This window comes from Pollachius pollachius (genome assembly GCF_949987615.1).
Source record: "Pollachius pollachius genome assembly, chromosome: 11".
NCBI lineage: Eukaryota > Metazoa > Chordata > Actinopteri > Gadiformes > Gadidae > Pollachius > Pollachius pollachius.
In genome coordinates, this window is record NC_136944.1 from 3,948,404 (window position 1) to 3,973,129 (window position 24,726).

The 24,726-nt window shown below is 53.1% G+C and overlaps 1 protein-coding gene across 1 annotated transcript in view; it reads left to right on the plus strand.

Annotated features, from left to right (window-relative positions):
• The window catches only part of mast1b (microtubule associated serine/threonine kinase 1b), a gene marked incomplete at both ends in the record, with an annotated part of 41,403 nt that extends 17,622 nt beyond the window's left edge, over positions 1-23,781 (plus strand). Inside the window, 23 exons of the mRNA XM_079747063.1 lie at positions 2,460-2,532; positions 4,165-4,325; positions 4,991-5,066; positions 5,384-5,593; positions 6,951-7,052; positions 8,493-8,625; positions 9,187-9,254; positions 11,165-11,241; positions 11,721-11,929; positions 12,168-12,306; positions 12,580-12,712; positions 14,024-14,189; positions 14,646-14,747; positions 15,239-15,361; positions 15,940-16,049; positions 16,715-16,875; positions 17,793-18,043; positions 18,308-18,541; positions 19,194-19,423; positions 19,765-19,887; positions 20,351-20,484; positions 21,526-21,713; positions 22,070-23,781. Of these exons, the coding sequence (XP_079603189.1) occupies positions 2,460-2,532; positions 4,165-4,325; positions 4,991-5,066; positions 5,384-5,593; positions 6,951-7,052; positions 8,493-8,625; positions 9,187-9,254; positions 11,165-11,241; positions 11,721-11,929; positions 12,168-12,306; positions 12,580-12,712; positions 14,024-14,189; positions 14,646-14,747; positions 15,239-15,361; positions 15,940-16,049; positions 16,715-16,875; positions 17,793-18,043; positions 18,308-18,541; positions 19,194-19,423; positions 19,765-19,887; positions 20,351-20,484; positions 21,526-21,713; positions 22,070-23,781 (4,915 nt within the window). The remainder of the gene's footprint in view (positions 1-2,459; positions 2,533-4,164; positions 4,326-4,990; positions 5,067-5,383; positions 5,594-6,950; positions 7,053-8,492; positions 8,626-9,186; positions 9,255-11,164; positions 11,242-11,720; positions 11,930-12,167; positions 12,307-12,579; positions 12,713-14,023; positions 14,190-14,645; positions 14,748-15,238; positions 15,362-15,939; positions 16,050-16,714; positions 16,876-17,792; positions 18,044-18,307; positions 18,542-19,193; positions 19,424-19,764; positions 19,888-20,350; positions 20,485-21,525; positions 21,714-22,069) is intronic.
• Positions 23,782-24,726: the final 945 nt, after the last annotated feature.

Genomic DNA, 24,726 nt, shown 5'->3' on the forward strand with positions numbered 1-24,726 from the left:
GAACCCCGATGTGTTCATCAACTCGGCTGATAAACCAAGCTATGCTAAGCTAAGCTCAGCTACGATAAGATAATTGAAGTAAGCTAAGCTAAGCTAGGGGACAGTTGGTCTGCTGCTGCTGTAGGCCCGCTCCTGTCTCTCTGCCTTCGGGCCACAGAGCAAGGCGTCTCCTGGGTCCTTTAGTTCCTCTAAATCCTTGCTCCTCATTTGGCAAATCATCCCGCAGTCAGTCACCCAGCCGTCGCAGGGCCGCAGAGACGACGACAAGCTAAATTAGGAGAGGAACAGCCGCGGCTAGCCCTGTGACGTAAGCACTCAGACTCCAGAGCACTCTGAGGGGCGTCTCATGCGCTCACATCCCTCCACCAACCAACTGGTCACCCAGCTGGATGGGGAACACTGCCCTCCTCTCCCCCAGCTTAGCCAGCAAGGCTACAAGGATGGCCGCTAGTTGACCATGGCCCATAGAGAGTTAAAGTGAACAGCTTTCAGCTCCAAGTTGGACTATGAGAATTGACTAAATGCATTTTGGGAAGTTCTAGGAAGGAGGGGGCATGTTATCCCCATAGCTACGACCTGCCAACTTTTTGATACTATTTTACTCATTGTGTATGAGTGTTGTGTAGGAGTGTTGTTGTGAGTGCTGTTCTATATGAAATGTGCCAAACACTGTGGCATAATACTATTAGTGTTACCATACATTTCTATTTTTTGTGCCTTTATTTAATAAATGCGTTATTTTCGTAGCTTAATAGCCCTACATTCATAATGTGAACCTTGGGCTTGCATACCCACAGCCAGGACTGGAATGTCAGGTGAAATATGAATGACAGACAGTCTAAAGTCGTTATGCACCTCCAGTCTGTTGCGCGCTTTTGTTTTGATGGCGACAAGTGCGCTGAATGGCAATAATGCATTTGCAAATTGATGGGACTGACCTGTCGCTAAGCTCCGCCCTTAAGCCCAGTTCAGACCAAAGATTCGCCTCGCAACGACTTGCAACTTGCGACTCCTTGCGACAAGACGGGCTGCGACGTTCTAAAAACTGGGCCGTTCACACTGCTGCACCGGGCGGCGACGTCAGGTGGTTTCCCTAGCAACTATGAACGCTCTGGCACAGCTGAGAGCCGCAACAGCATCACGCTCAAAAGTGGCCTAACTTAGGTTTGCGATTAGGTTGCTTGAGCTAGCACCCCAATTTACCCTCCTGGACCCTACACACTTTGACGGTTTATTGGGTTTCCTTCTGGTGTAAATGTGACGGATCCGCGGGGGGGGGGAGGGGGTATATTTGATATACTGTCAGCTGACATTTTTCCATATGTTTTTGTTATTGTTGCACACATTTTGTGCTGTTATCTCTGAGTAACAGCTACTTCTACTTATGCACATGGATCATCCGTTCCACTTTTTCTATCCTAGGCTAGGTATTGTGGGTGCATGGTTTTGTTTAGGTGGGATATGTATGTATACATGTGTTGTGTTGTGTATGTATGCTGGCTGCTGGAACACCTACATTTCTCTGCTGGGATGAATAAAGTATATCTTATCTTATCTTATCTTATCTTATCTTATCGAGTCTGGTTTGTTTGTCCGAGTTCGTCATGGTAACGACGGGGGGTCAAGCTCGGATGAGCTGTTATAAAGTCAGGCACGGGCGCACTGCTGCTGCATTTGATACAGCGGCACTGCTCGGACGTCAATTTGCCTCTAGCCGTCAGAGGCTTCACGCCCCCCCTTGGCTCTCTGGCGCCCCCCAGGTTGGGAATCACTGCTCTATGTGATGCAGTCATCAACATCAAGCGCTGTCTTATTGAAAAAAACAATAAAAAAATGGCAGAGATTATGACGTTAATGATCATGCAAAACATTTAACACCACTCAAAACAAAAACACAATGACTTTGGGTTCATTACCCCTTGAGAAGTTAATGTTGTCTGGAATCAAAAAGTTGAAGCACGTAAGTGTGTGTTTGTGTGTGTGTGTGTGTGTGTGTGTGTGTGTGTGTGCGTGACTAATGGTTAAATGATACTTGACAATCACTGTGCTGCGCGGTGTATTATATAAGCTGCCTTAGTCACTGTACTTCTCTCCGTATCAATCCACGGAGCGCCAGCGAGCTCCAATATCCTGTCCCCACCGCGTTCCACACGCAGAGAAACGTTTGTAATCTGGAGCTTTACGAGCTTCTATGTCATCGTTGCTCTCCGTCTGTCTGAGGCTTAATTAACTCTGGACTCCATCCCTGATCACCTAAAGGGTCAGAGACAAGGGGAGGGGGAGACAGGAAGTAAACATGTCAGGAAGAACCTTATAAGGGTACAACCGGAAGTACACATTGCATTAAGGGCCTTAAACAGGAATCGAACAAGGTGGAAAGGGCCTTATATGGTAATATGGGGAGGAAGCAGTAATATCAGGGCCTTAAGCAGTAGTAAATATGTTTCTTTCCTCTGCAGAGCTGATGGTCGTCGCTGGTCGCTGGCCTCCCTGCCCTCGTCGGGATATGGTACCAACACACCCAGCTCCACGGTACAGAACCTCTCGCCCTCTGCCGCTGTATGTCTCTCGCCCTGTTATCATCTCTCTCCCCCTCCATCTCTCCCTCTACTACTGCATGTCCCTCGCCCTGTGATCATCTCTCTCTCCTTCTCTCTCTCCCTCTACTCCTGCATGTCCCTCGCCCTGTGATCATCTCTTTCTCCTTCTCTCTCTCCCTTTACTCCTGCATGTCCCTCGCCCTGTGATGATCTCTCTCTCCCTTTACTCCTGTATGTCTCTCGCCTGTTTGTGAGAACTCTCCCTCTCTCCCAAGTAACCAGCTGAGTCTGCTCCTGGCAGTGTCTTTCATCAGCAGATTGCACTTAGTAAAACAAACACAGTCATGCACACACACACACACACACAGGCACGCACACATGCACACACACACACACACACACACAGGCACGCACACATGCACACACACACACACACGCACGCACGCACAAACACACACAAACACACACACACACAGTGCTGTTGTCCCTTTTCTGCCCTGTGATCTCTCTGCTTGTCTTTGTATTGCATAACGTCTTCGTCTCGAGTAGCCTAGGATCAGCCCTGATCTCATGGGACAGGACATGAACGGGGAAGACAGGGGAAGGGGTTGGCAGTGAGTCTTTGGGGAGATGGGGGGGGGACCAGGGGGGGGACTTTGTTAAGGAACACATCTGGCCGAGGGCTCAGACATCGTGAAGTCGATCCTCACACCAGACAGAACGATGGGGCCCCCATGCTGAACCAACCCCCCCCGGGAGCGCTCCAATCCCACCTCTCATCAGGGGGCAGATCACCTATTGATCGGGGATCGATTCCCCTGTTAGGCCTGTAAGTGGCCGGGCTGAGGCTTCCCAGGTGGGTGACTGTGACCAATCCCGTTCTGGTTAGCATCCCTCCACCACCACCCTCCACCCCTCTTACCGCCCGGTGTATCGACGTTAACCCCTCCACCCTGGGACGCGGCCATAGAGCCGGCCGCTACGCTGAATCATACTCAGCACTTTGTTTACGACCTCATCCGTCAGGGAGAGGAAGGAAGCATCGGTTTTTAAAGAGGTTGTGTTTCACTGTACCTGCCTGCTGTGACCCTGCCAACCCGGGCTCCCCCAACGCACGCACGCACGCACGCGAGCACACACGCACTCACACACACACACAAGCACACACGCGCATGCAGGGTAATCGTAAACACATGAGAAACAAGTGTCCTCCTGTCAGTGTGTACTCTATAACAACCAACGCTGTTACAAATGACCCTCAACGACATTAAATGTCTACTCTCATATTTCCTCTACCTTTTGTTTCCTCCCCTCCTCTCCTCTCCTCCTGTCCTCTCCTCTCTCCTCCCCTTCTCTCCCCCTCTCCCCTCCCCTCCCCCTCTCCTCTTCCCTCCTCTCCTCTCCTCTCCTCCCTCGCTCCTTCCCTCCCCTCCTCTTCCCTCCTCTCCTTTCCTCTCCTCTCCTCTCTCTCCTCCTCTCCTCTCTCTCCTCCTCTCCTCCTCTCCTCTCCTCTCCTCCTCTCCTCCTCTCCTCTCCTCTACTCTTCCCTCCTCTCCTCCCCTCTGCCCTCCTTCTCCCCTTCTCCTCCTCTCCTCCCCTCCTCCCCTCCTCCCCCTCCCTGCAGTCCTCCAGCTCTTCTCAGGAGCGTCTTCACCAGCTCCCCTTCCAGCCAACCATGGACGAGCTCCGCTTCCTCTCCAAGCACTTCGGCAGCACGGAGTCCATCACCGACGACGACGGCGGCCGCAGCTCGCCACACATGCGGCCGCGCTCCCGCAGCCTCAGGTCAGAGGTCACGGCTGCGCGACGTCACACACACATGTTCTGTCGACAACAATAGTGACAACAACTACAGAATACACGACAATAACAACACAAACAACAACAATGACAACAATAACAAAGACAACAACGATGCCCTAGAGTGGGAGAAATGAGGCACAGTACGCTGATTATTTTGGGGTGCACACACGTCACATGATACACGTCACATGACACACGTCATCTGACACCCCCTGGCGGATGATTCTAGACAGACAGACAGACAGACAGATCTCAGGTTAATAGAAACATGTAGAGCACACATCAGGGGGCGTTCCTGACAACTTTTCAGACTTCCCAGTTCAAATGGAACAGGCCATAGCTCCCCTTCATTCCCCCTCTGGTTAGTCAGACTGTACGATGTTCACATCATTGGAGTAGACTCCCCTCACACTCCTCATGTTTTTATGTCTTCCAGGCTGGGAATGAAGCCTATAGTCTCACTAGTTTATGTATGTCATTAGGCACGCATCCCACTGGTGATTTCTGTTACGTGTTGTGTTTGTTTGAGGCTACACAGACTTTTTTATTTGACTATTTGAGTGAGTGATGCCAAGTTGGAAAACTTTGGGTGTATTTTTTTGATATCGTACCTGGGTGTTGTTTAATAATCATTCTGTTTTATTCAGTCCGGGACGCTCTCCCTCCTGCTATGACAATGAGATCGTCATGATGAACCATGTCTACAAGGAGAGGTTCCCCAAGGTACGCTAGCAATGCAAACACACAATCGGCATAGGTGCCGTTCCAAAATTAGCGCTACAAATCAAACAGATAAAACAATGTGTCTTTGTTTCATCACTTTAACAACCGATCCCTCTGCTCCTCCTCTCATCCTCTTTTCCTCCCCACTCTACCTCTCTCCTCATCCCCTCCCCACCACGTCGCTCCTCTCTCTTCCCCTCCTCCCCTTTCATCTCTCCTCTCCCCTCTCCTCCTCCCCTCCCCTCCTCTCTCCTCCTACCCCCACCTCTCTTCTCCCCTTCCCCTCCCCTCCTCTCTCCTCCCCTCCCACACCCCAGGCCACGGCCCAGATGGAGGGCCGCCTGGCGGACTTTGTGGTGACCTTCGCCCCGGAGAGCGTGCTGCCACTGGCGGACGGCGTGCTGAGCTTCATCCACCACCAGATCATCGAGCTGGCCCGGGACTGCCTGGCCAAGGCCCGCGACGGCCTCATCACCACCGTCTACTTCTTCGAGCTCCAGGAGAACCTGGAGAAGCTGCTCAACGACGTAGGTCAAAGGACCAGGGTCAAAGGTCAAAGTGGACTGCTTTCAGTCCCGTTGTTGGGGTGCTTCATATCAACGTTTATCATCATGTTATTTGCTAATGAATGAAGGGAGGAGAGAGGAGCGGAGAGGAGAGGAGGGAAGAGGAGAAAGGAGAGGAGGGAAGAGGAGAGAGGAGAGAAGGAGAGGAGGGGAGGTGGAGGAGGGTAGAGGAGAGAGGAGAGGAGGTCTTAGTTTCTTTGTTTTGCTGCGTCCAATTTAACTTATTTTCTATGTGGGCGCCAGTGGTTCAGGAGGTAGAGCGGGTTGACTGGCAACCGGAAGGTTGCTAGAGCGATTCCCGGCTCCTCTTAGCTGAGCGTCGATGTGCACCTCAGGCTGACTGCTCCTGACAAGCTGGCTGACCCCGCCGTCGGTGTGTGTATGTGTGTATGAATGTTGATGAGCTTTGGAAATATGAGATTAATGCAAAGCAGCCAATGGACCAGATATGAATCCTTTCTGCTGCCGGTCGCAAAACATCTCAAGCAATGGTGCCGCCTGCAGCGGGAAATCTAACGGTCGAGTTTCAGCCAATGGGAGATACTCTCCACAGTATCATTAGGTGAGTGTGTGGGATTCGTTCATGCATGGAGATCTGCTGAAAGCCTTTGATTTGCTCCCTATAGCTAGCAGCTAGCCCCTAGCCGGCAGGCTAAATGCCCGCGTTTACCTAGATTCGCTCTGATCTGATTGGTTGGGCCTGCTGAGGAACTTCAGGTTTTTCCATGTGAAATAAATATGAGTTTGATCTCATGCTGAGAACATGTGTGTTGTTGTTCTGCAATCTCTCGGATCCATCCTTTTTCTGGGAAGCTGTAGACAGATTGTTTAATGATAACGTTTCTGTATCTCCTTTGTCTTTCTCTTTTTCTCTCCTCACTTTTATCTCTGCACTCTTTCACCCCCATCCTCTCTCTCACCCCCACGCTCCCTTTCTCTATCCCTATGTTCCGCTCCCTCATTCTTCTCCTTTATCTCTCTTTTCCTCTGTCTCTATCTCTTCTCTCTCTCTCGTCTGTCTGTCTGTCTGTCTGTCTGTCTGTCTGTCTGTCTGTCTATCTGTCTGTCTGTCTGTCTGTCTGTCTGTCTCTCTCTCTCTCTCTCTCCCCCTCTCTCTCTCTTACACTCTCTCTCTCTCTCTCTCTCTCTCTCTCACACTCGCTCACTCTCTCTCTCTCTCACACTCTCTCACACTCTCTCTCTCACACTCTCTCTCTCACTCTCTCTCTCTCTCACACTCTCTCTCTCTCTCTCTCTCTTTCTCTCTCTCACACTCTCTCTCACTCTCTCTCTCTCTCTCTCTCTCTCTCTCACGCAGGCGTATGATCGATCAGAGAGTTCTGAGGTGGCCTTCGTCACGGAGCTGGTGAAGAAACTCCTCATCATCATCTCCAGACCGGCCAGACTGCTGGAGTGTCTGGTGAGAACACACACACACACACACAAACACACATACACACTCACACACGCAAACTAACACACACACACAAACACACACACAAACATACATGCATGAATCCAGTCCCTCTCTTTTCCTCTCGCTCTCTCTATCTCTGTGATCTTCCATACTCAGGTAAAGCTTAACAATAATGATTTTTGTGTAACATTAGTGTTGCCTGAGATAGAGTTTATTTAGAAGGACATGATTGTCTTCTATGTAGTGTTAGTTTATATTCACCTGCATCCATCTCCCCCCAGCACAACACACTGACACACACACCTGTTCACCTGCCCGGGAACAACACTCCTCCTCGTTAAGGATAACGGTGTGTGCCGCAGCTCGTTAGCCGGGTCGTTAAGCGTCCTGCTGGATTACCTCGCCATGACAACGCACATCATCTCAGCGAGCAGCCGGCGCCGGTGGCTCTGGGTGGGGGGGATGCATTAGCATTTAGATTAAATCCCCCCGGCCGCGCCACAGTATTACTAGACCAACACACCTCTCTCTCTGTCTCCCCCTCTCTCCCCCTCTCCCCCTCTCTCCCCCAAGTGTCTAGCGGCCTCTGGACCATGACCATGCTGTCAGTTTAACACCCCTCCTGTGTCTGTGTGGGTGTGTATGTGTGTGTGTGTGTGTGTGTGTGTGTGTGTGTGTGTGTATGCGTGTGTGTGTCTGTCTGTGTGTGTGTTTATGGGAGGGTGTGTGTGTGTGTGTGTGTGTGTGTCTGTGTCTGTGTGTGTGTGTGCGTGTGTGTGTGTCTGTCTGTGTGTGTGTTTATGGGAGGGTGTGTGTGTGTGTGTGTGTGTGTGTGTGCTTGTGTGCCTTCTCATTTACCCCCCTGCCCCGCCCCTTTGATGAGTCATACTGCATTGAAGCAGGAGATGTCCGCGGTGATCAACTGACCTGGGATGGATGTGTGGTTTTTATGTCGGCCGTAACCGACGTAATGAGGGGAATAATGACTCTCAGCAGTGAGGACCTCAAGGAATTACAACTGACAACTGGTTTTCCTCCTCCTCATCTTCCTCGCCTCCCCCTCCTCCCTCCTCCCCCTCCTCCTCCTCCTCTCCTCCGCCTCCTCCTCCTCCTCCTCTCCTCCCCCTCCTCCTCCACCCCCCCTCCCCTCCCCCCTCCTCCTCCTCTCCAACTCTTTTCCCTCCTCCTCTCCTCCCCCCTCCTCCCCTCCTCCTCCTCCTCCCCTCCTCCTCCCCTCCTCCTCCTCTCCTCCCCCCTCCTCCCCTCTCCTCCCTCGTCCCCTCCCCCTCCCCCTCCCCCTCCCCCTCCTGCTCCTCTCCTCCTCCTCTCCTCCCTCCTCCCCTCCTCCTCCTCCTCCCTCCTCCCCTCCTCCTCCTCCTCCTCTCCTCCCCCTCCCCCTCCCCCTCCCCCCCCTCCTCCCCTCCTCCTCCTCTCCCCCTCCAGGAGTTCAACCCTGAGGAGTTCTATCACCTGCTGGAGGCAGCTGAGGACCACGCCAAGGAGGGCCACCTGATGAAGACGGACATCCCCCGCTACATCATCAGCCAGCTGGGCCTGACTCGAGACCCCATCGAGGGTGAGAGCCCCCCCACTCCAGAACCCCACTACCCAACGAGGATTGGGAGGCTGAGAGTAGTCTGAGAACCACAGTCTTAGAGTAGTCTGAGAACCACAGTCTGAGAACCACAGTCTGACAAGGACTAACTGAGGTCATAGTTTGTTGAAGGAGGGAGGTATAGTTCCTCCAATTTCTAATTCTTGTAGGCTTTCGCTTACATTTACCCTTAACACCTGGTCATGTTCAACCAGACTACTAAGTTACATGAAGATGAGTATAATTAGCATACACTTTGTAGGAGAAAGGAACAAATACCTTGTTCCTAGACGTTTTGCCTCAACTTCTAGTGACACCTGTCACACTCCTAGCCATCCTTAGAAGGACAATTCCCTCCTGGGTGTGTCTCTGGTTCATTGTCCCAACGTGTATCGTGAGTTTTATTTGAATTTAGCATGAGGATGTCTGACCACACAACATAACACTGGCCCGTTAGACCCTTTTGAGTGTCATTGTGCTAAAGGGCTTCACGTGTTAGCTAGTCTGGCGGCGGCTAACCTCCCGTGTGGGTGTGTTCCTCAGAGATGGTGAACCTGGAGAGCTACGACAGCGAGGGCCCTCTCACGCCGGAGACCGACGACTCCACCGAGGTGAGGCTCCAACGGTAGACCCCTGAGTCAGGGTTTCCCCCGCCTACACTTCACTCAACCAGTTGTGCTGTGTGTCGAGGTGTCCCTGAGCTAGACCCTGACTGCTCCTGACGAGCTTGCTCGCCTTGCATGGTTGACTCTGCCTTCGGTGTGTGAATGTGTGTGTGAATGGGTGAATATTGGGCAGTATTGTAAAGCGCCTTGAGTGGCCACTGGTTAGAAAAGCACAATATAAATATAATATAAATGCAGTCCATTTACCATTCTGGGTTCGGAACCCAATGTTCTCAGTCTTAACGTCAGCATCAGTGGCGGCTGGTGATCAAAAATGTTGGTGGTGCACAGTAATAGACAGGGGGTCTGGGTTTCCCCCCCCCCATAAAAAGAATTGAATAGATTGATAGATTTGATTCCCTGTATTCTGGTGCATTTTTGGGATGGCCATTACCTGTTTACCTACTATTCATTCAGATTCATAGCCTACATCCTGACTTTGTGGGCCTGGACAAGCTTACACTGCATATACAGACCTACTTTATGGCCATTCCACCAGCCATTGCTATTTAACCCATTGTTGTTATTCAGATATTGAGACAAATCATGATCACTGTCCTATAGCGTCCATTTTTTGTGAGTCTCAATGTCTACTTCAAATGCAGTTAGAAATATGGGACAGTTGCTTCATTTTGTTTATATGCTACAGGCCGAAAGACTAAATTAATTTGTAACTTTCTTGCTCCTTTTAAGTACAACATTGCTTGGGGAGTCCAATTCCTCTACTGAAAAGGGTGGAAAGTGCTTACAACTCTCTGCTAGTTAGCGATCTATCTCTTCTCTACATGTTGTTGTGTTGTGCGAATGCTGCTGAGGGAGGTAGCCTATTTTATTGATTCGCTGAATTGTCCAATCATGTGGTGATAACAAAAAAGAAAAGCGATACCATTGGCCTGGGGCGCACACTGGTGCAACCCGAGGGCGAATTTTCTTGCGCCAATGAAAAGCTGTCTCTGCTTGATAGACAGCAAAAAGTTAGCGAGCTTACATTGACTCCAACGTGGCCGGCGCCCCTGACTTGGAGGAGGGCTTTATTTGAATGACCAATAACCAGCCTAGCCCAAATCATTGACGTTCAGACGCATTTAAATGGTTGCTGGCAGTGACATGTATATCACACAATTAAACAAGGATAAACGCTATGTATTTTTGTTGATTTATTTTGTATTGATAATAGCTGATTAATAGTTGGCAGATATATTCAAGTGAATATTTCACGGAAGGCCGGCGCCCTAGCGCCCTCTATTGACCCACCGCCACTGGTCAGCATCCTTGAGCTGGTCAAGGAGGCTGACGTTAAGACCGAGAACATTAGGGTGCGAAGGTTCTGGGTTTGAACCCCAATGTCGAACCCCAATTACCTTCTGTAATGGCATGCCTCTGAGTGCCCTGTAGGTCCCGACCCCTCAATAACTCACACTGCAGATCAGACTCAATCTGACAGCTTGACTGTCATCCATTAACGTTTGGCACACTCGTGTTTCATCCTCTTAATTCGGCTGATTTGCTTCATTTTGCCTTCTCTGGCAACAGAATAATGGATGACTCATCCTGAGATAAGGGCTTTAGCCACTTCTGTCTGCAGCAGCTGTATTTAGACAAGTACCACAACTGTCCTATTCAACCATGGACAAAAGAAGCAGTCATATTATATGGGTCTGGATGACTGGAACGTGTCACTGTTTCAAAACGAGTCAGCGCCAATACTTAATACATAATACACTTTATTTATGTAACTAACCTCGACTTAAGAGTGATGCTGTTGGTGTTTTTTCAGAAGATGTTCTTGTTTCTGTATGAGGGCGGCATTGGAATAGTGTGTGAGTTCCTCTCTGAGTTTGTATCTGACCCCCCAGGGAAGGATGCGTCCCATGAAGCCACCGGAAGAGGCCGACTTCCAGACCATCAAACTCATCAGTAATGGAGCATACGGGTGAACAGAGACGTTATTAACTACAAACTACAACTATAACAAAAGACAACCTATTAACTACCACATCTACAACCTATAAACTACCACAAACTACAACCTATTCACTACCACATCTACAACCTATAAACTACCACAAACTACAACCTATTAACTACCACAAACTACAACCTATAAACTACCACAAACTACAATCTATAAACTACCACAAACTGCAACCTATAAACTACCACAAACTACAATCTTATAGCTTTAACAAACTACAATCTATAAACTACCCCAAACTACAATCTATAAACTACTACAAACTCACCTGTGTTTGTGTCTCACCTGTGTGTGTCTTACTCTGGCTCTCATAGTCTCTATGTCTTCCTGTCTCTCTGCGCCCCCCGCCGCGGTGTACCTGTGTGTCTTACTGTCTCTCTCTCCCCCAGCGCCTGTGTGTGGGTCTCATAGGCTCCATGTGTCTCTCCCTCCCCCAGCGCGGTCTACCTGGTGCGTCACCTGGAGACGCGGCAGCGCTTCGCCATGAAGAAGATCAACAAGCAGAACCTGATCCTGAGGAACCAGATCCAGCAGGCCTTCGTGGAGCGGGACATCCTGACCTTCGCCGAGAACCCCTTCGTGGTCACCATGTTCTGCTCCTTCGAGACCCGACGCCACCTCTGCATGGTCATGGAGTATGTGGAAGGTAGGTGTGGGGGTGTGTGTGTGTGTGTGTGTGTGTGTGTGTCTGTGTCTGTGTCTGTGTGTCTATGTCTATGTGTTGGTGTGCGTGTGTGTGTGTGGGGGTTTGTGGATGTGTGTGTGTGGATGTGTGTGGGCGTGTGCATACGTCTATGTGTTTGTGTGTGCGTTTGTGTGTATTTGTATATGAATGTGTGTAAGTGTGTGCGTGCGACCCCCTGACGGAGTGTGTGTTCCTGTAGGAGGCGACTGCGCCACCCTGCTGAAGAACATCGGGGCGTTGCCCGTGGAGATGGCCCGTATGTACTTCGCTGAGACGGTGTTGGCCCTGGAGTACATCCACAACTACGGCATCGTGCACCGGGACCTCAAGCCCGACAAGTGAGGCCTCCCCCCCCCCGTCTCTCCCTCCCCCCCCCCTCTCCCCCGCTCCCAACACATTACTCTCTGTCTTTAGAGGAGGCCTTTATCCAAAGGTTCAATGTCTAACCCCTACCTGCTCTCATTAATGTGTCTCTCTCTCCCTCTCATTCTCTCTCACGCTCTCTGGCTCTCTCTTTCTTTATTTCTCTCCCCCCCTCTCTCTCTCTGTCTCTGTCTCTCTCTCTCTCTCTCTCCCCCCCCTCCCCTCTCTCCCCCCCTCTCTCCCCTCAGTCTGCTGATCACCTCCATGGGACACATCAAGCTGACGGACTTCGGTCTCTCCAAAATGGGCCTAATGAGCCTCACCACCAACCTGTACGAGGGCCACATCGAGAAGGACACGCGAGAGTTCCTGGACAAACAGGTGGGAGGAGGAGAGGAGAGGAGGAGGAGAGGAGGGGAGGAGTGGGATGGAGGACGAAGGAGAGGGATGGAGAAGGAAGGAGAGGGATGAAGGGGGAGAATAGAAGAGGATGGAGGAGGAGGAGACGAGAGGAGCGGAAGGGGGGAGGAGGAGAGGGATGGAGGAGAGGGATGGAGGAGGAGGAGACAAGAGGTGAGGAATGGGGGAGAAGGAGAGGGATGGAGGAGAGGAGAGGGTTGGAGGAGGAGGAGACGAGAGGTGAGGAATGGAGGAGGTAGAAAGGAGGAGGAGAGGGATGGGGGAGGAGGAGAAGAGAGGGATGCAGGAGGAGGAGAAGAGAGGGATGGAGGACTAGGAGAGGAGAAGGATGGAGAGGAGGAGGAGGAAATGGATGGAGGTATGAAGGAGGAGAGTACGAGAGTTATGAAGGAGTAATAAAAGTTCCATTGCAGGCCTCATTCCAAGTCAAATCAAATTTGACTTGGTTTGCTCGGCAATGCAGCAACATAATAAAAAGGATTTATTGGATACTTTAATCATGTTTCACAGTCTAAAGGCTGCAGTAGAGAAGCCTGTGTTTGAACTTTCCTTATCTCTGGCCACTCCATTACATTACCTTTGATGATTGGCCATCTGCACATCAAAGACAGGGCTGGGCTTTGATCACATCTCGGAATCTGGGTAATGGGGGATTGATCCCAGTTCCGTCTGTGGCATCGACTCCCTGCACTCATCCAGCTAGCCACCTTGTCCTCACTCCTTCTCCTCACATTAAGGCGGGGCCGGTGGTTCCTCACCTTCCACAAGGTCATGTCGACTGACTGCTGAGCTGTTTTGACCTCAGAGGTCTGTATTCTCTGGTCTCTGAGGGCGTTGGCTGGAGAGATACTGTAGTACTGGACTGTAGTGGTGAAAGCACAGCGTCGTCTGCTTGGTATTCAAGTTCAGCAGCTTCCATTGTCATCTCTGTCATCTCTGTCCTAAAGTTGTATCGTCATCTCCCACACAGCCGACAGCCCCATCAGCCCCATCGACCCCCAACCACAAACCGATCTGATACTATCATCGTTTCATTATTGTCGGCTTACTTCTATTTTTGGTCCTAATTTATTGATCATCTACAAATTAATGTAATATAATTGATCAGTAAGAAATTATCAACTAATATAACAAAACAAAATCGAATTAAAACCTGCTAATGTACCCCCAGCAGTGTGTGTCAGACTGAACCTTAACAGCAGTGAACCTCTGTTTGTGTGTGTGTGTGTATGTGTGTGTGTGCACTTGTTTGTGTGTGTGTGTGGTCCCAAGGTGTGCGGGACCCCAGAGTACATCGCCCCGGAGGTGATCCTGAGGCAGGGCTACGGTAAGCCTGTGGACTGGTGGGCCATGGGCATCATCCTGTACGAGTTCCTGGTGGGCTGCGTGCCCTTCTTCGGAGACACACCGGAGGAGCTGTTCGGACAGGTCATCACAGGTGAGCACCGGGATGCTGACACGCCTCCAGTCTCGATGTACCGGACACATCTACTAGTGCCCGGCAGTTATTCCCCGAAATTCATGATTTCGAGTAGATCCGAAGTTCCGAATTACTCAAAGTTCCGAGTTGTTCTTAACTGTTTGAAATCTCAAATTGCTCGAAATTATGAATTGCGATTGATCGGATTGGACGGAAGAATGGAAGAACAGAAGAGGTCGGTTCTTCCGAGCAGTTTGAGATGTAGAATAGTTCGATCGAGTAGTATAGGAAGAGGTCCGAGATTTCGAGTTGTTTGGGAGAACGGACCTCTTTCCTATACGTTAGAGATCCTTTCTTCTGAACTCCTCGAAATCTCAAACTACTCACCAGAGTAGTTTGTTCTTCCTCCTTAACGTGTTCCTCTGTTCCCTGGTGGTGTTGTCTTCCATGGGGGTGTGTGTGACCCCGGTGCAGACGACATCATGTGGCCGGAGGGAGAGGAGGCGCTCCCCACTGACGCCCAGCACCTCATCTCCACCCTGCTGCAGACCAACCCGCTGGCCCGCCTGGGCACAGGTAACACACCGCTTGGGCTGGGGCGCTCTGGAAGAGCAACCGCCCTTCTGGAACGATCCAGAGATCTAGAACCACCCACTATTCTGGAACAATCCAGAGAGCTAGAACAACCACCTACTAGCTTCTGTAATATATATCTAAGAACAAAAACGATTAAATACTACAAATAACGTCTACAAATATCTATCTAAAAACTACAAATCTAGAAAAACTACAAAGCAACAAAAAAATACAGCAACTAAATTGATAAAACATCCATCCAGTGACTGTTTAATCAAATATAATGCTCATCTAGAGTAACTACCAATCTAGAACACAAATAATTCTGAATAAAGAATAATCTACAAACAACTCATAATCTACAATATATCCATATCTTGAACAACCCCTGTTCTGGAACAACCAGATATCTAGAACAGCTACTCATCTGGATCCACCACTGATCTAATGATATCCCCTTGTCTCTCTGTCGTCCCCCTCCCGTCCTGTAGGTGGCGCCTTCGAGGTGAAGCAGCACTCGTTCTTCCTGGAGGTGGACTGGAACAGCCTGCTGAGGCAGAAGGCCGAGTTCATCCCTAACCTGGAGTCGGAGGAGGACACCAGCTACTTTGACAGTAGGTCCCCCTGCAGTACCACGAGTCGTGGTACTCGTAGATGGACCTACTGGGTTACTATGAATGACATTCTGATGGTGATACACTGGTCATGAAGTCTTTGAGGGGTCTGTTTAACCTGTGTGTGTGTGTCTATGTGTGATTGTGTGGGGGTGTATGTGTGTGTGTGTGTATGTGTGTGTGTCTGCCACTCTGTGTGTGTATGTGTGTGTGTGTGTGTCTGTATGTGCCTCCGTGTGTGTGTATCCGTGTGTGTGTGTGTGTGTGCCTCCCTGTGTGTGTGTGTGTGTGTGTGTGTGTGTGTGTGTGTGTGTGTGTGTGTGTGTGTGTGTGCGTGTGTGTGCGTGTGTGTGTCTGTGTGTGTGTCTGTGTGTGTGTGCCTCCCTGTGTGTGTGTGTGTGTGTGTGCGTGTGCGTGTGCGTGTGTGTGTGTGTGTATCTCTGTGTGTGTGTGTGTGTGCGTGTGTGTGTGTGTCTGTGTGTGTGTGTGTGTGTGTGTCTGTGTGTGTGTGTGTGTGTGTGTCTGTGTGTATGTGTGTGTGTGTGTGTGTGTGTGCGTGCCTCTGTGTGCGTCCCCAGCCCGCTCTGAGCGCTACCACCACGTCCACTCCTACGACGAGGACGACACCAACGACGACGAGCCGGTGGAGATGCACCGCTTCTCGTCCTGCTCCCCGCGCTTCAGCAAGGTACCGGTTCTACCACCCGGGATTACTGGGTTTATACCTGGTTCTACCGCCACGTTGTAGCCTGGTTCTGGTACCACGTTCTACTACCCCAGTATGGCCGCGTCCTGTTGTGTGTTATGAGGCTGTGCTCTGTTACCGTCTTCTGTATGTTCTGATACAGTGTTCTGTTACCGCGTCCATTAGCGTGTTCCACGTTCAGCCTTCTGTTTCCCTTTTCCTTTAGTGTTTCTCGAGTGATCATGTTCTGTTACGTGTATCGTTACAGTGTTTTGTTGCCATGTTCAATATAGCGTGTTTTGATTTGGTGTCCTGTTAACATCTTAGGCCACAGTATTATTGTGAGAGTCATTAGTTCCATGAGTGTACTATGTTTTGCTGCCATGTTCTGTTAACATGTTTTATTAGCATGTTTTACTACAGTATTCTGTTACCGTGTTACCATTGTTCTGTTACCATTAGCAAGATCCGTTACTGCGTTCCATTACAGCGTTCTGTTCACATGTTCTTTTGAAATGTTCTGTTACCGTCTCCCATTAGCATGTTCTGTTTCTGTGTTCCGTCACCGTGTTCTGCTAGTCATAATGTCCTGGTCTGCGGGTTCTGCCCTGTAACATGACCCTGGTCTGGTCCTGAGTTGACCCCCCAGTGTCTCTCTGGGCCTGCAGGTGTACAGCAGCATGGAGCACCTGTCCCAGCTGGAGCACAAGCCCTCGGTGGTGACCCGCCGTGAGCAGAAGGTCCCGCGAGAGGAGCGCATGGCCAAGAGGGAGAGCCTGGGCAGCCTGACGCTCAGGGAGAAGACCTGGAGGACCGGCTCACCAGAGATGTGAGTGGAGCCCGCCTAAAGTGCTATACTGTGACAAAGTGCATAATTATCAGTTCTGAGAGGGGGCGTGATCGCTGAGTGTTAGACTCCCCGCTGAAAGGTTCCAGGGTTGATCCCCAGCCATCTCATCTTTCCATAAGAATCCTTGATCCCTTGCCTCCTAGCACCTTAACTCCTGCTTAACATGGTGGTCTGGCCACGTTAAGCAGGAGTTGGTCTGGTCTGGCTTTCTGGATAAAAGTCTCCTTTACGAGGATTTCATTGCAATGTATTTCCTCGCTGGGCGCTTCAGTAAATCATGTTTCATGACGCAAGTGAGCACCAATCTCTGAGCAACCAGCCAGTAACGGCCAATTATAGAGGAGCTGTCTCAGCAGGAGGGGGAACCCCTTCAGAAGCTTGTGGGGGTGTTTTCCCGGTCCTGTGGTAGGACTGAGGGAGGGATAGTGGTGATAGGGGTCATGGTGGATAAAGTGTTGGTTAGGCTGTTTGACTCCCTACCGATGGAGGAAGGTGCTAGGTTCCACCCCCGACATGCACACCCAACCTTTAGGTACCTTTGAGCAAGATGCACCTTGCTGAAGGTATTCATGTCTTCATGTATTCATGTGTTCATGTTTTTATGTCTTCATGTCTTCATGCATTCATGTCTTCATGTATTCATGTGTTCATGGTTTTATGTCTTCATGTCTTCATGTATTCATATATTCATGTGTTCATGGCTACATATGTTCATGGCTTCATGGGTTCATGTATTCATGTGTTCATTTATTGATGTGTTCGCATCAAGTCGTGCTTAATGACTGAATAGTAACAGTAGAGTCATACCCATTCCATGTGTGACAGTCCCTCTCACATTAACCAATCAAACCTCTGTATGACTGTTAACCCCGCCCTCGGTGTGTCATGTGACCCAGGAAGCGGCTGTCCTGCTCCGAGGTCTCCTTCCCCGACAGCGACTCCAGCCCGCCGTCCGCCCGTGCCCGCCGCCGCTTCTCGGCGCTGATGGACACGCACCGCTTCGCCTCGCCACTGGAGGGCGACGGCGAGCTGACGCTGGGCGGCAGGACGCAGCAGATGAGGACCAGGGGGGCCTCGCTGGAGGGGGCCCCCTCCTCCTGCAGCCAGGGGGACCTGAGGAGCAGCGCCAAGGAGGGAGGAGCAGGAGGTAGGGAGAGAGGGGGGAGAAAGCTGCGTAGTGATGTTGAAACTGATTGTTTGTGTGGTCACAGTGCAGGTCAAATATCTTGTTGTTGCACCCTCCCCGTCACCATCCTCGTCTCTCTCCCTGCTTTCTGTATTCCCTTCTTCGAGTCTCTTTCCAACCCTTCTCTGATGCTTGGTGTCAGATTTAGTTAGTATTGAGGTGCCATTTTGTATTCGTCATCCTTCATTCATTCTTGTTGTCTTTCTCTCTCTCTCTCTTCCCCAGACAAGCTCCTGCGGCCGGCCGATGGCTCCGCCCCCAGCGCCTCGGCGGCCCTGGGGGCCCCCGAGGCCCCGGCGGGGGGATCAGGGGCCCGGGGCGGGGCCACCAGTGACCTGGTCCTCAGGAGGGTCCGCCACCAGCAGCTGTCGGTCGATGGGGACAAGCTCAGCCCGCGGCCCGGGGCCAAGGTCATCAAGTCGGCCTCTGCCACCGCGCTGTCCGTCATCATCCCCGCAGGTACACGCACGCACATACACAGGCATACACACACACACACACGCATACACGCACGCACGCAAACACACGCACAGGTACACACACACACCCCAAAAGCGCTCACTCATCTGTATTCACAGGTACACAAGCCGCACATCTGTGCTTCAACACGTCTGTTGCGTTCTTCCATTGGCACTTTGGGCTGCCGAACTGCACCGAGCCGTGGCAGCATAGTGTAGTGGGAAAACACCACTTCAGCTCCGTAATGGTTTACATGGCATTTACATAGCTCTGTTCAGATCGGCAGGGCCACAATTACAGCCACACATTCAGACCCATTCAGACCCATTCAGACACCGCCAGCTGGGTCAACCAGGGACAGCCAGCCCGTCAGGCGCAGTGAGGGTCGGGTGCCTTGCTCAGGGACACCTCGGCATTTGGGTCGGAGGAGCCTGGGATCGAACTAGCAACCTTCTGGAGGTCAGACAACCCGCTGAGCCACAGGCCGCCCTAAACTGCTGCCCGTTCAGCATCAACCTATCAATACCGGAGCGACAGAATATCAAGCTCTTTCCCGTGAAGCGTGAAGAGCAAGTTTGCTTGAGAAGCGTTGTGGCCACAGCCCCAGAGCTCTAACCCAGCCCTCCTCTCCCCCCCCCCCCCCCCCCCCCAGTGGAGCAGCATGGGACCTCCCCCCTGGCCTCCCCCATGTCCCCGCGCTCTGTGTCGTCCAACCCCTCGTCGCGGGACTCCTCCCCCAGCCGGGACTACTCGCCCACGGTCAGCGCCCTGCGCTCCCCCATCACCATCCACCGCTCGGGGAAGAAGTACGGCTTCACGCTGCGCGCCATCCGCGTCTACATGGGCGACAGCGACGTGTACAGCGTGCACCACATGGTCTGGGTGAGCTCCGCCCCCATTTGTGCTGGGACCGGGTTACGCCCATATAAGGGCTGGTGTGTTAGGACCGGAAATGGGCGTACTAATGGATCACGCCCATATACTGTCTTATGTGGTTATGCATATATATGGTCACATTTGGTTATGGCTATGTAAGGCTATGGTGGAAAAACTAGGTACTATGCTTGTATAGTACCGTAAATACTATTTACGATATCTGATAATACAACTCTCTCACTCTTGCTGTAATAAGTAAATTAAATTGCTAAATAAATCACCACCAGAAAGTTAACTGCAGATTAAAGTTTGCTGACTGACTAAACTTTATTTTTTCAACCAATCAGCACATAGAGGAAGGAGGGCCAGCCCAAGAGGCGGGGCTTAGTGCCGGTGACCTCATCACTCACGTCAACGGGGAGTCGGTCCACGGTTTGGTCCACACAGAGGTGGTGGAGCTCATACTCAAGGTACCTGTCTCACCACCTGTCTGTCTGACTCCCTTTCTCTGTCTGATCACCTGTCTGTCTGTCTGTCTGACCACCTGTCTCTCTGTCTGACCGCCTTTCTGTCTGACCACCTGTCGGTCTGTCTGTCTGTCTTTATGTTGGTCTGTCAGTCAGACTACCTGTCTATCCATCTGTTTGTCAGTCTTTCTGTCTGTCTGTCTTTATGTTGGTCTGTCAGTCAGACTACCTGTCTATTCATCTGTTTGTCTAACTGTCGGTCTGTCTGTCTGTCTTTATGTTGGTCTGTCAGTCAGACTACCTGTCTATTCATCTGTTTGTCTAACTGTCGGTCTGTCTGTCTATCTGTCTGTCTGTCTTTATGTTGGTCTGTCAGTCAGACTACCTGTCTATTCATCTGTTTGTCTGTCTAACTGCCGGTCTGTCTGTCTATCCGTCCTCATGCCTGTGCTATGTGTTTTCTCAGAGTGGCAGTAAGGTGACGGTGACCACCACCCCGTTTGAGAACACCTCCATCAAGGTGGGCCCCGCCCGCAAGTCCAGCTACAGGTCCAAGATGGCGCGCCGCAACAAGCGCACCGGGCCCAAGGAGGGGCAGGAGTACGTTACACAAGTTCACTGTTCTCTTTCTCACTCTCAGAGCTGTTTGGTTCTGATCCTCCTCTTTATTTTCTACATGAGCAGGATAACTCCTTCTCGCACCAGCGTGTGTCTGGTGGATTCAAACATTAACCAGTCACTCTGATGTTTGACCAGCCACAATATGCTTTTGCACTTTAATAATCCACATCTACGAATAACACAAGCATGCTTTGATATATACTACTCTCCTCCTCCTCCTCCTCCTCCTCAGTCTAATGGTGTCTCCTCCTCCTCCTCCTCCTCCTCCTCCTCCTCCTCAGTCTAACGCTGTCAGTCTCCTCCTCCTCCTCAGTCTAACGCTGTCAGTCTCCTCCTCCTCCTCAGTCTAACGCTGTCAGTCTCCTCCTCCTCTCCTCCTCCTCCTCCTCCCCTCCTCCTCCTCAGTCTAACGCTGTCAGTCTCCTCCTCCTCCTCCTCCTCCTCCCCCCCTCCTCCTCCTCCTCCTCCTCCTCAGTCTAACGCTGTCAGTCTCTTCCTCCTCCTCCTCCTCCTCCTCCTCCCCTCCTCCTCAGTCTAATGCTGTCAGTCTCCTCCTCTCCTCCTCCTCCTCCTCCTCCTCAGTCTAACGCGGTCAGTCTCCTCCTCCTCCTCCTCCTCAGTCTAACACTGTCAGTCTCCTCCTCCTCCTCCTCCTCCTCCTCCTCCCCTCCTCCTTCTCCTCCTCCTCCTCCTCCCCCCCTCCTCCTCCTCCTCCTCCTCAGTCTAACGCTGTCAGTCTCTTCCTCCTCCTCCTCCTCCTCCTCCCCTCCTCCTCAGTCTAATGCTGTCAGTCTCCTCCTCTCCTCCTCCTCCTCCTCCTCCTCAGTCTAACGCGGTCAGTCTCCTCCTCTCCTCCTCCTCCTCCTCCTCCTCCTCCTCAGTCTAACGCGGTCAGTCTCCTCCTCCTCCTCCTCCTCCCCTCCTCCTTCTCCTCCTCCTTCTCCTCCTCCTCCTCCCCTCCTCCTTCTCCTCCTCCCCTCCTCCTCCTCAGTCTAACACTGTCAGTCTCCTCCTCCTCAGGAAGAAGCGCTCCTCTCTGTTCCGTAAGATCACCAAGCAGTCCAACCTGCTGCACACCAGCCGCAGCCTGTCCTCCCTGACCCGCTCCCTGTCCAGCGGGGACAGCCTGCCCGCCTCCCCCACCCACGCCCTGTCGGCCCGCTCCCCCACGCAGGGCTACCGGCCCGCCCCCGAGACCCCCTACCCCGGTGAGGACCACACGCACGCCTAAACGCACGCTCACACCCATACAAATAAAACACGCACGCACGTGGACCACGCACGTGCGTGTTTGTCTGCACGCACACACAGACAAACAAATGCACCTACAGACACACAAACGCACGCACACATGCAAAGACACTCACACCCACGCGCACACACACACACACACACCTGCAAAGACGCTCACACACACATGCACGCACGCACACACGCACACACGCATCCCGCACGCACACGCTCAAACACAAACTCACGCACACCACAAATACAATACACACACACACACACACACATCTGACCCGGTGTTGCTCCTGCTGACCTCTTGTGCGGGGGTCCCCAGGGCCCTCCTCCCAGAGCAGCACCCCGGCCTCCAGCACGCCCAACTCCCCGGCCGCCCAGCAGCACATGCGCCCCAGCTCGCTGCACGGCCTCTCCCCCAAGCTGCACCGGCAGTACCGCTCGGCCCGCTGCAAGTCGGCCGGCAACATCCCGCTGTCGCCGCTGGCCCACACGCCCTCCCCCACCACCTCCTCCCCCCCCCCGCTGGCCGGCCACACCCCCGGCTCCTCCAACACCACCCAGGCCTTCCCCGCCAAGCTCCACTCCTCCCCCCCCGTCTCACGGCCCCGCCCCAAGAGCGCCGAGCCGCCCCGCTCCCCGCTGCTGCAGCGCGTCCAGTCGGCCGAGAAGCTGGGCGGGGCCGGGGGGGGCGCCTCCTCCTCCCACCACGCCGCCTCCTCCTCCTCCTCCTCCTCCTCGCCCTCCCCGCTGACGGGGGGCGTGACCCTGAGGAAGCACAGCCTGGAGGTCTCCCACGGCGACTACCGCCGCGACTCGTTCCACGGCGAGCACAGCCTGCAGAGCCTGCTGGAGATGGAGGGGGAGAACGGCCCCGCCGCGCCCCCCTCCCCGCCCTCCTCCTGCTCCTCCTCCTCCACCCCCTCCCCCCCCACCGTGGGGGAGCTGGGCGACGGGCTGCGGCCCGCCAGGAGGTACGGCCGGCAGGAGTCGCCGCTGAGCCGCGAGGCCCCCGCCCCCGCCAGGGAGAAGGAGAGGGAGATGGAGAGGGAGAAGAAGGGACGCATGGCAGACTCGGAGACTCAGACCCAGGCGTCGAGCCTCAGGGCCGAACCCAGGACCACCACCGCCGTGGACGCGCTCAGGTCGGCCCCCTCCGCCGGCCCGCCGAAGAGTGCAGCCGCTCCAGCTGCTGCCGCCGAGGCTAGACCTGGGCCACGCCCGGCCCAGCCCGGCCCAGACAAACCCGCCCCTGGAGAGAAGCGGCCCGGTGCCAGCACACCTGGCACTGGGGGTACACCCACTCTGGGGGGCATAACCAGCAAGACACCCAGTGAGACCAGACCCATCCCGGCCAGACCCTCTCTGGGGACCGGCGACCCGCAGCCGAGGGAGGGGGTGAAGGGTGCGTTCGGACCGCCGGCGACCAGACCGCCGGACAAGGCCGAGGAGAAAGGAGGCGGTGTCGCCGGGAGAGACAAGGCGGGGGCCACCCAGAAGCCCGGGGTCCTCGCCGCCCCGGACCCGTCCCGGGGGGGGAGGGACGGGGAGGTCAAAGGAGAGATGAGCAGTGGGGACAAAACCGCCAAAGTCGCCAAAGCACCAGCGGCCCCGGGCCCCTCCCCCCCTCGCCCTGCCGCGGCCCCCCCAACTCACAAACCCCAGAGGGGCTCCCAGGGGCCCCGGGAGGAGCGGGCCCGCCTGGAGGTGCTGGAGGAGAACCCCATGTCACCCTCCTCAGCCACCGCCTCCCCGTGCTCCGCCCGGCCCCGCCCGGGCTCCCCCGGGGGCGGGGGGGGCTTCGTCACCACGCTCACCAGCGTGGCCAAGACCGTGCTGGGGCCCATGAAGGGGCCCTCGCAGGACCCCGGGGCCAAGGGTCGCGACGGGCCCCGGGCCGGGGAGGAGAAGCGGGACGCGGTCGTAGGAAAACCCGAGGCTTCGACTGGAGGCCGTCGCGGGGCCCAGCCGGGGGCCCCAGGTTCGGCCCCGGCTGAGAGGGGGGCCGGGAGAGGCCCCAAGCCCTCCTCGTGATGAGAGACGCTCTGATGACTCCCAGGCCTCCGGTCGACGCCTTTACGCTCTGAAGAGACTAACTGTAGCAGCAAACAGCAAACGCCACTCGGCAAAAAAACTAGCAGACTCCTCCCCCTGTTGAATGAAGCAAACCTTTCACGCCAAGAAAACGATTTAACAAACACTAGAGTTACGTAATTATAAAGTAAACATACCTAAGGTGCATCAACCACTGTTCTGATATATGTGCAAACTGTGTTGTGTGTCTGTGTGTACCTTGGACCACGGTGTGTTGTGTAGTTAGAGAGCAGTGTGTGTCTTAATGCATGTTTAGTGCACTGTACATGATCAACTAAAAAAAATGAATATTTAATGAAAGAATACTACAGACCTTACGGTAGTTAACACTGTGAACACCTTGACGACAGACCACCACCAAAAACAAGAAACACCTAGGAGCATCTTCACTGTAACCCCACGCAAAGAGGCCGCACCCTGACCATCCCCGGGCATTACCCCTGACGTACGGGGGACAGTAGACACCTGCAGAGCTCTTTAACACAGAGGAAACGGTCCTCATTCACGCAGCCGCCATTTGGGTCAACCTCGGTTCCTAACCCCAGCTGGACGAGGAACTGAAAGTGGAAGTTCCCCGATTGGTTCCCCAACCAGCTGGTGTCACTCAGGCCCATTTGACCCGATATCTCCATCACTTAAAGGCCAATGGGGTTGTTTGATCCAAAAGCCCAAAACGACTTCATGCTCGTCTCCTAAAAAACTTGATTTTTAGTTTCTTGCACAGAACTGCTTGCTGCGGTCGGCGTGGCGACGGGGCGAGGTGACGGGTTTGTTTTGTTCGTGTTTAAGGGCTGTATCCGGCGGCCTGCAATAAGCGGAGCGAGCAGTTCTCCAGTTTAAGATGTAACCGAACTGTTTGTGAATCGTGCAATGAGAGTCCAGCCG